The 11510-nt window shown below is 34.9% G+C and overlaps 1 protein-coding gene across 1 annotated transcript; it reads right to left on the bottom strand.

The window, feature by feature from the left end:
* Nucleotides 1-7641: 7641 nt before the first annotated feature.
* On the bottom strand, nt 7642-11274 carry LOC127976352 (B2 bradykinin receptor-like). Its single transcript, XM_052580714.1, has 2 exons — nt 11118-11274; nt 7642-8940 (listed from the first exon to the last, which is right to left on the bottom strand). Exon 2 carries the CDS (start codon nt 8924-8926, stop codon nt 7853-7855), a length of 1074 nt encoding a protein of 357 aa, XP_052436674.1. The 5' UTR covers nt 8927-8940; nt 11118-11274; the 3' UTR covers nt 7642-7852.
* Between the last annotated feature and the right edge of the window lie 236 nt (nt 11275-11510).

Below are 11510 nucleotides of genomic sequence, written 5' to 3'. Positions count from 1 at the left end.
ATCTACCCTGCTGCCACCCCAGTTGGCAGCAACGGATTAAAGGTTATTGCCAATTTGAAAATTTATGAGCGCCAATCTTGCGTGATTCGTGATCCTGCTCCGAACTCCCGAACTGACTCAAATGATTCGCGAACCCACTATGAACTCCCGAAATGATTCAAATGATTTGCGATCCCCAAACTGACTCAAATGATTCGCGATCCCACTCCGAACTCCCGAACTGACTCAAATGATTCGCGACTGCTTGCACCTCATGGTTGCGGCTGAATGTTCATAATTGATGGATGAATCCAATCCAGCGAAGAGAAAAGGGAACTAAAAGTAAAAAAAAAAAAAAAAAAAAAAAAAACGGCCATAAAGTTGGCTTGACGTTGGACGTTGGACGAGTATCAAATTTAGGGAACTGTCTCTAAAGTTACATGCGATATAGGTATACACTTTTCTAACGTCAGTAGCATTTGAAGAGAATGACTTGTAGTCATAAAAACAACTGTAATTGTTCATGTAGGTGTCAGCTATAATGCACAATTGAATTAAATGTTTGATATTTATTAAAATAATCTGTAAATCATATGTAAATTATGCTACTCTTTCACATGGGCTCAAACGCAAATTTAAAGCTCAATAGGATTTGTGGAGAAAGACTTGCAGTCATAAAACAATTGTAATGTTTTCATCTAGGTGTCAGCTACAATGCACATCTTATACATTTTTTATATATATTAAAATAAAGTATAAATCATTTAGGTAAAAACGAGGCCCGTTTATCACTTTCAGGCACATTCCTGGGAAAGTTTTTTTTTTTTTTTCAGGTTCCCTTACCACAGTTACCCATGGTTTTAACAATAACACCACAAATCATTGTTCTTGTAGCCATTGTAACTGCAAATTAACCATGGTTTTGTTACTTCAAATAATAATTTACAAAGTATTAATATACTGTAATATTTTTGTTGTTGTTGTTGTTGCTATTAAAACAAACCTAAGCCATCAATAGCATTTAAAATGACTTAAAATGCATTATATATAAAAAATAATGAGGCAATAATGATTGGTTAATAATAACACTCTTACAATACATAATGTAGGCAAATACAAAATAAACAATTTATATACATGTTATTACAAATGCCTTGTAATTTTTACTGTTACTCTTACAGGACAATCAAATCCTTGTTTAGGAGACTGACCAAACATTTAATTCAAATATTCACTAAATCTTTCATTTTTGGACACCTTTTTGCTATAGATGACACAGCCTTTATAGTTATACTTTATAGTTTCCTTTTGCATGATTTCTGAATGCTTGAGACTAATAAATAAATTAGAGTCATAATAAAGTTATAGCCACAGGTAAATGTCGAGAGCTACAATTGAGATTTGTAAATAATACAATTTATTCATTTAGTTTTTTATTTGATTAAAGTTCTTTTTTCACCCCTATAGTAGTTTTTTTTTTTCCATCATCATATTTGAGGAAGGGGGGCACAACAATACACTCCTGCTTAGGGAACCCGTTTGGCCAGCAGCGACCCTGAAGGTGTTGTTATACACGTGCTCTACTACACACACACACACACACACAATTCAATTTCAATTCAAGTTTATTTGTATAGCGCTTTTTACAAAATAAATCGTTACAAAGCAACTTTACAGAAAATTATGTTTCTACAAATTTAGTAGTAGCTAGTAGTTTGTGTACATTTGACAGGATTTTAGAAAAAATAAAAATAATAATAATAATACAAGACGTAGTCAGCTAGACGATGAACTATCAATATTATTAATTAAGTTATTATATGATTCAGTGACACATTTAGCAATAATTGTTAGTTCTGTTTGTTGATTCAGGGTTAGCATCATCTGAGGTCCTCTGAGGGTCAGCATCATCTCTTCTCAGGTGTTCTGGATCTAGACTGGAGCTTGTGTAAATCCTAGTTAGCACGGGATGTAAATCCCGTGGCGAAACATAGAAACAAAATACAGACATCATTAGCATAGCTGCTGATCCAACAAAGTAAAATTAGTTTAACCCAAGTTAATGAATAAAAATGCACCTTTGAACAGATGCAACTACACTCACAATTAAAAAGATACATTATTCGAATGCTTGGCGAAAGAGATGTGTTTTTAATCTAGATTTAAACAGAGAGAGTGTGTCTGAACCCCGAACATTATCAGGAAGGCTATTCCAGAGTTTGGGAGCCAAATGTGAGAAAGCTCTACCTCCTTTAGTGGACTTTGCTATCCTAGGAACGACCAAAAGTCCAGCGTTTTGTGACCTTAGGGTGCGTGATGGGTTGTAGCGTGGTAGAAGGCTAGTTAGGTACGCTGGAGCTAAACCATTTAGGGCCTTATAGGTAAGTAATGATAATTTGTAACTGATACGGAACTTAATAGGTAGCCAGTGCAGAGACTGTAAAATTGGGGTAATATGATCATATTTTCTTGACCTGGTAAGGACTCTAGCTGCTGCATTTTGGACGACCTGTAGCTTGTTTATTGACGAAGCAGGACAACCACCTAGAAGTGCATTACAATAGTCCAGTCTAGAGGTCATGAATGCATGAACTAGCTTTTCTGCATCAGAAACAGATAACATGTTTCGTAGCTTGGCAATGTTTCTAAGATGGAAGAATGCAGTTTTTGTAACATTGGAAATATGATTTTCAAAAGACAAATTGCTGTCTAATATAACACCCAGATTTCTGACTGTAGAGGAAGTAACAGTACATCCGTGTAGATGCAGATTGTAATCTACAAGATTCTGTGTAGTGTTTTTTGGTCCAATAATTAGTATCTCTGTCTTATCCGAATTTAATTGGAGAAAATTGTGTGTCATCCAATCTTTTACATTTTTAACACACTCTGTTAGCTTAGATAATTGGGAAGTTTCATCTGGTCTCGTTGAGATATATAGCTGAGTATCATCAGCATAACAGTGGAAGCTAATTCCGTATTTTCTAATAATATTACCAAGGGGCAACATATATATTGAAAATAGAAGGGGACCTAGGACGGATCCTTGTGGCACTCCATATTTAACTGATGATAAATGAGATGATAAACACCCCATTTAAGTAAACAAAATGGTAGCGATCGGACAGGTAGGATCTAAACCATCTTAGAGCCTGCCCTTGAATACCTGTATAGTTTTGTAATCGATCTATGTCATGTATGTCATGATCTATGGTGTCGAACGCAGCACTAAGATCAAGTAAGACTAGAAATGAGATGCAGCCTTGGTCTGACGCAAGGAGCAGGTCATTTGTAATTTTAACAAGTGCAGTTTCTGTGCTATGGTGGGGCCTAAAACCTGACTGAAATTCTTCATACAGATCATTTTTATGCAGGAAGGTGCTCAATTGAGCAGACACAACTTTCTCTAAAATTTTAGACATAAATGGAAGATTTGAAATAGGCCTATAATTTGCCAGTACACTAGGATCTAGTTTTGGTTTCTTAATAAGAGGCTTGATAACTGCCAGCTTGAATGGTTTTGGGATGTGACCTAAAGATAAAGACGAGTTAATGATATTGAGAAGCGGTTCTTCAGCTACAGGTAACAGCTCTTTCAGTAATTTAGTGGGTACATGATCTAATAAACATGTTGTTGGTTTAGATACAGTGATAAGTTTATTTAGCTCTTCCTGTCCTATGGTTGTAAAGCACTGCAGTTTATCTTTGGGTGCGATGGATGAAACTGAAGTGTTAGACGCTGTAGAATCTACATTCGCTATTGTATTTCTAATGTTATCTATTTTATCAGTGAAGAAATTCATGAAGTCATTACTGTTTAACGTTGGTGGAATATTTGAATCAGGTGGCATCTGGTAATTTGTTAACTTAGCCACTGTGCTAACACACACACACACACACACACACACACTGAAGCACGCGTGGTGTTTTCAGCTCTTCACTATATTAACACATGATGAATGCTACACATGTGCACGTCAGCGCGCTATGAGAGGATTTCACCATTTCATTTGATAAAACTATCGTCATTCATTCGTATCGTCTACACAGACTGACAGAAACGCCAATGTCTTTACGACAACCTGTCAAAATAAACTTTCTGTATAACAGAAATAAAGTACTATTGCACAAGAGAGTATGCTGTCCTTCAAGTAAGCCTAATACCTAATAATAATAGTTAATTAAAAAACACAGAAACTCTGTCTACAACCAACCAAAATAAAAGTTTGGTCTAACTCAAAGAAATTATGTAAGAAATTGCACAGTAAAATATACTTAAAAGATATACTAAAACATTATTTTAAAGGAATATCACACAAGTTTTCATAGAAGTTTTAATTCAAGCTTGCCAAAACAATAACACTATATTTTTCAAAAACAATTTCTAAAAGTACATTTGTATTTGTGCCTATAATGTTTATTTATTTATTATTATTGTCAGCTAATAAAAGCTATGCTTCAGGACCATATTCATATCACATCTAAGGCTAAATGTAGCTCTTGACTGGTTGAGTTAGATGATGATTAACACTAAACTGTAGAAAATCAGTTGAGTCTCCCCAGCTGGATATGTCTTTGGCTGTTAAAGTCTTGTGTTTCTTATAATAAATTGACATATTGATAACACTGAACCTTTTATAATGACATGTGGATGCATACTGTATGCATTAGTGTGGTGGTGCTGATGGGGTATGATCACTTATTCCTGATATGAACTGTTTCAAATGCAAGACATTGATTGCATGAGATTAAGTTTGTAAATGATAGCCTGTGTCCTTTTGTAGTGTGCACACATACTATTTATCATCAAACTGTGATGACTGTGAATAAATTCAGTATATATACGTCTGTCATATGTTGCCACCCCTCAACAATTCCTGCTCCCTTCTCGCCACCCCATCAGTATTTTTCTAGATCGGCCCCTGGACACTTGTAATAAAACACATCTACCAACAGAGGTCAGTCTTAGCTTCAGATGTATTTTTGCTGTGGGTGTAGGAATATGGAAATATTTAATATGCAATGTGCAAAAATGTATCTCTAATGACTTCCTGGCAATCAGTTCTGTGTCTGTTGAGTGCTTCTGCAGACAACGTAAAGTCTCTCTGATTAGTTCTGTGTTCACAACTAGTCTTCACTTGATATTTTAAGCAGTAATGTTTTTTAATTTAATATGCAATGCATGAAATGTCAAAAGTAATATTTACTTCACTTGGATGTTCTGTTGAAAACAGAGAGTTTGAGATGGCTTTTGCACAGCTATAAGCAGATTAAACCAGTATTATTTCAATACAATACTATCATAAATTTTATTAATATTTTATAGCTTTGTTTTTATTTAACAAAAATATGTTATACTTTGTTTTCATTTCTGTGTTTAATTTAATTTAATTTAATTTAATTTAATTTAATTTAATTTTATTTTATTTTATTTTATTTTATTTTATTTTATTTTATTTTATTTTATGTCTATAGTTTTTATCGCATTTTACCACAGTTTTTGTTAAAAAGTTAAACTAAAAGAAAAAATTTCAAAAATAAAGCTTTTGAACTCTGTTTGTTTTTGTTAAAAACATTTTTTTTATTTATTTTTTTATTGTTTTAAGTGTTGAGTTTTTTTTGTGTGTGTTTAGGGTGATCAATGCAGTATTTACTTTTGGTTATGGTTCTTCAGTTCTTTGAATATATTGAATATAATAATAACCAGTAGCTTCATAAATTGGTACAGATTTGAACTCTTACATTGTGAGGGTCATGCATGCATCTGGATAAAAGATCATAATATTCAGATTGAAAATGTATTTCTATTAATCCATGCAGATTTGTTGCATGTGTTAAGAAAAGAAATAAGCCCTAAAGAGGGTAAAAAAATAAAGCCTAAAAATCCAATCCACAAGGGCCAGTGTTGCATTAAAATGTTTATAGTGCTGGCTCTGCAGCCAACAGATTTTATTTTTAAAGAAAGAGGTTTTGGTTTACAGACTATGATGACGTTATACCACTAATATATGCTTTATTTGAGGCAATGCTGACAGATTATAGTACAGCCACCCATCCGCAATCATGAACGTCCCACCACTCCGTGTTACCAACCGCAGTCCTCTTAAAAACATGTCTGGCCATTGAGACAGTGCTGGAAAAACACGTTTTTAGGAGCTTGTTATTCATAGACTCACAAAGTGGAACGGGTGTAGAGTCATTACTGGAAAGTCTGTTCTTTAAAAAACAGCTAGTCATTTTCTTACCTTGGAAACAAACACAGTCTGCAGGAATCATTGTCTGTCCGTCTCTGTCTGGTATTTAACTTGCATTACACAGACAAAAAGTGCTGTGGTTTTTGAACAAACTATCACAGTATAGTGCCACTGTATTCTCTGCAATATTATGTAAGGATAATTACAGTATATATGTATAAATATACATTTATATTAATTTGACCGTATTTTACTGTTAGTTTCAGAGCTTAATGATTTTTAGCATTAACATACAAAAACTTTATTTAAAACACACACACACACACACACACATACCACATAGCCATTTCTGAAATGAAAATATACACAGTTTTATTTACATCATTTCAAAATCATATCAAAACGTAACATTTTCATTTTAACCCTTTAATGCACAAATGATCAAATCACAAAGATATATATCGATTTTTTTTTGCATGTTTGTTTTGACTTTTAAACAAGTGAAAAATCATGCCTGACTTTTTTGTCAATATATTATATTTTGAGGGCGTTACATATCTTATATATCATTTTATATATATATGGAATGCAGTTGCATCAAACAATGGCATAAACATCATTCAATGTAAATTGTGATAATCGTAATTAATAATCGCAATTACAATCTCAAGGGAATAATCGACAATTATGATTTTTGTCATCATCGTGCGGCATTGAAATAATTGGTAAATATCAATAAGTATAAATGATACAATAATTTTAATAAAATAATTCAGAATATATACATATAGGCTTGACGTCCACTGTAGTGGACAGATATATTTTCTGTCGCAGAAAAAAAAATTGTTTAAAGATGGATTAAAGTATTTCTGACATCCTGATAATTTTCTGAGAATAAAAAAGTTTTAACACTTTGTGCATCTCCTCTTCCAGCCGTCTTTTTGAATATATAGTCAGTATCTTAAAAAAAACAACAACAACAAAAAAAACAACAACAGTTAAATGTAATCGTAGACGACTGTTTGGGGGTTCTCCAGTTATTTTTGGGAGGGCCGTGATGCTACAACTTCAACGGTTCAAAATGTAAAGGTCTGTAAGTGTCCACTCAATATCTGCTAGCTAGTAAATTTAACAAATAATTACAAAGAAACCGCAAATAACACGCTGAATGAAATCTCAAATTAAAACACCGAAATAGTCTCATCTTGTAAAACATACATCAATAATCTATTTACAACTTCATTTTAGTGTACGTCAAAAATATTGAACAAACATTTAAATGTCATTTTAATTTGTGCCTATGGACAATTTTTACATACCGTATTTTTCGGACTATAAATCGCACCTGAGTATAAGTCGCATCAGTCCAAAAATACATCATGATGAGGAAAAAAACATATATAAGTCGCACTGGACTATAATTTGCATTTATTTAGAGAAAACATTACCGTCTCCAGCCGCCAGAGGGCGCTCTATGTCTTCAGTGTAGACTACAGGAGAACTGAGCAGCATAGAGCGCCCTCTGGCGGCTGGAGACGGTAATGTTTTCTCTTGGTTCAATTCATTCGGTTCATGTCAAATAAATGTTGATAAATAAGTCGCACCTGACTATAAGTCGCAGGACCAGCCAAACTATGAAAAAAAGTGTGACTTATACACCGGAAAATACGGTAATGTTCTTAAAATGTGGTGACGGTCTTTAAGGTCGCCGAGAGCTGTGATCTTGTAGAACTGCCTGTCGAATAATTTTTTTTCTCCGTAAGCTGCTTCATCAGCTCTTTGACCTTCTTCCTGAAGTTCTTGCCCACGATCACGTAGAGTATGGGGTTCAACACGCTGTTGCTCAAAGCCAAGTAGGTGAATATCTGATTGGAGACGTCGACGGCGGTTTCAAAGTCGCATCCGCCGAAGACGCCGAAGCGCATCAGGATATCTATGAGAGTCACGATGTGGAACGGCACCCAACACAAGAGAAACACCATCAGCACCACCAGCACCAGGATGGTGGCTTTCCTTTCAGTGTTTTCCGCATTGAAGCGGTCGAGGACCTGCTCGCGCAGAGCTCGGATGATCTTCAGCGTGCAGTAGGAGATCACCAGAAATGGGACGATGAAGCTTAGCAAGATGAGAAGAATGTCGCAAGCGAGGCCGATGTTGGGGTTCGGATATTTCAGAATGCAAGCCGTGATGTTAATCTCCGGGATGAATTGAGTGTCTCGGAAATGAAGCATGGGAATGCTTAGGATTAATCCAAAAACCCAAACAGCGACGCAGTTGAGTTTGGCGCACCGCTGTCGCCTCATTCTACCACGCGATAATGCATGGACGAGTGCGATGTAGCGGTCGCCGCTTACCAACACTAGTAAGTAAATACTACAAAACATGTTCATTCTGATGCCGGTGTTGACTAGTTTGCACATGACCAAGCCGAATCGCCAGTTAAACCCATCGATGCTGTTGATGGCCCAGAACGGCAAACACAAGACCAACAGGAGATCAGCGGCCGCTAGATTCCCCAAGTAGATTTCCGCCACCGTACACGCTTTCTTATGAAGGCTGAAGACCAGCAGGACGAAGACATTTCCCAGGATTCCCAGCACGCAGATGATGAACATGTAAGTTGGCTGCATGATGTACAGCCAGTCCCACTTTTCCCAATGCGCACAATGGGAGTCGTTGGTGAGGTTGTTGCTGGAGACGTTCGTCGGGATTGTGGGAAGGAGGGATGATGTTGGTACTTCATTGCTCTCCATGTTTCTATAGATATCTGTGGAGAGAGATTCAGTGTCATTTTACATTTGATCACATTAAATACAGTCTCTTCTGCTCAGCAAGTCTGCATTTATTTGATCAAAAGCACATTAAACCAACAGTAATATAGTGAACTGTTACTACAAAAAAAAGCATTTTCTATGTGAATATCTAAATGTAATTTATTGCATTATTCCTCCAGTCTCCAGTGTCACAAGATCTTCAGAAATCATGAAAATATGATGATTTGCTGCTTGAGAAACATTTGTGATTATTATCATCAGTGTTGAAAACAGTTGCATATTTCATACATGTTGTTTTAAGGATTCTTTGATTCATGGAAAATTCAAAATAATGTTTTTTAATGATAAATGCAATCGCTTTTTTATAAATATTTTTTTACGCTCAAATTTTGAACGGTAATGTTTGATGGTTTTCACAAAAATATTGGGCAACAAAACCGTTTTCAACATTTGTGATAATAATCAGAAATGTTTCTTGAGCAGCAAAGCAATAAACATTTTCAGAATGATTTCTGAAGGACACTGAGGACTGATGCTGAAAATTCATCACTACATCACTGGAATTAATTAAATTTAAAATTCTACTCACATGGAATACAGTTGTTTTAAATTGCAATAATATTTAACAATTTTTACCATATTTTAATTAAATAAATGCAACCTCAGTGAGCAATAAGAAAACTCTTTCAAAAACATAAAAGTTGTAACTATTCCAAATTCTCGCCCAATAGTGTAGTTTGGTAAAGGAATAGTTCACTTGCACTAGCTGTCAGTCTTTACTCATCCTCATGTCGAGTTAATAAACACATATGCCTTGCTTTCATTGCATTGAAAAGAGCAGCATTACATGTTTTCCATAAAAAAAGGAAGTAGTGATGTGGAACAGCTTGTGGGTGACTAACACCTGGAATCCTGGAAGTGGCATCTAGGGTATGAAAGCATTGTGTAGTTGCATAATATTTCCAGTGTGATTAGGGAAACTGTCCGTCAGGCTGCTGATGAGTTGGAAAAACCAGCAGGAAGGAAATGAACAAAGTTGCAAAATTAAATCTTTTTATAACTTCACTGATCAGTTAGTCAGAAGACCGGACATTTTAAGTCAGACTTCCTAATCGCTGTTAACCAGGGGCCAGTTGCATATATATATATATATTTTTTTTTTTTTTTGTTTGTTTTTTTTTAAAGCATAACATTTTGTCTTTTTGTCTTTTTTTCTTAAAGACTGGTCATCTTTTAAAAATTTTTTATTTATTTATTTTTGCTTTTTTTATTATTATTTTTAATTTATTTTATAAAAACTGCTAATTAATGCTCGAACTAATGTACCACGCAGACGTTTGGGGTCGGTAAGATTTTGAATGTTTTTAAAAAATCTCTTCTGCCCGCTCGCCAAGGCTGCATTTGTTTGTTATTATTAATAATATTACAGTTTAAAATAGCTGTTTTCTATGTGGATGTATTGTAAATTTGTCATTTATTGCTGTGATCAAAGCTCATTGATCTTCAGTGTCACTTAATCCTTCAGAAATCATTCGAATATGTTGATTTGCTGCTCAAGAAACATTTCTGATATTCTATGATGAATAGAAAGTCCAAAAAAACAGTGTTTGTGTGAAATAGAAATCTTTTGTAATATTATGTCTTTACTGTCACTTTTGATCAATTCAATGCACACTTACTAACATAGCAAATACATACTTTACATTGCAAACCATCATTATTTATTACGTCATTGTTGATTTGCATCATACAAATATATCAGAAAATGCATTTGAAAAAAGCAAAAGAAAATATGATGCAATATTAACATCTGACACATTTATCTGAAAATAATGCACATTTTGGTTAATAAGTTATCAAACATCTGCCAAATATATAATGCAGTTTTAAACAGAATTAAAAATGCTTTTGCCTTTCTCTTGAGCTTTTTTCCCTCTGTTCTTCTGCTTCATTAGAAACAGAACATGTTGTTTCAGGACATTCCTCTGAGCAAATATGCTGTAATAGTTTTTTTGGCTCTCTATCATTTAATCTAATTCAAATCAAAGCAGAAGCATGCCATCCGGTGCAATGGAATCTAATCTTCACTGTAAATTCAGTTTAAAACGACATTGTTTGGCAGACATCAGCTCTACACTTGGTTTTGTCGTTGAAACGGAGTTGAACGTACCTCACTCCTCCAAAAAAGCAGATCCAGATGTGTGTGTTTTCCTGTGTGCCGTGCTCGAGTGAGCTCTTGGCTCGGCCTGACTCTTAAATGAGTGGGAGATCCACATTACTCTGATGTCAGACCTGGTCTCCACCCTCCGGCTTTTCCCTTCTGTTTTTACTGGAAAACTCAGAAACCGCCATCGGCATTGAAATGAATAATACAGCGGATTTCCCTTTATTGGTCAATATACAGTACAGACAGATAAGAGTCCAGGGGTGTCTGTGACCCCTCAAGTCTTTCTTTATAAGGTTTTTAATCTTGGTTTGCAGTTTATTTGTCAGTTTGAATGCTCTGGATCTGAGAAATAAAGTCGTGACCTCGTAAAAGTGTGTTTATAAATCCACCGACATC

Source organism: Carassius gibelio, chromosome B17 (genome assembly GCF_023724105.1).
Source record: "Carassius gibelio isolate Cgi1373 ecotype wild population from Czech Republic chromosome B17, carGib1.2-hapl.c, whole genome shotgun sequence".
Classification (NCBI taxonomy): domain Eukaryota; kingdom Metazoa; phylum Chordata; class Actinopteri; order Cypriniformes; family Cyprinidae; genus Carassius; species Carassius gibelio.
The sequence above is the reverse complement of the archived record's forward strand: the minus strand, read 5'-3'. Positions and strand labels throughout refer to the sequence as shown.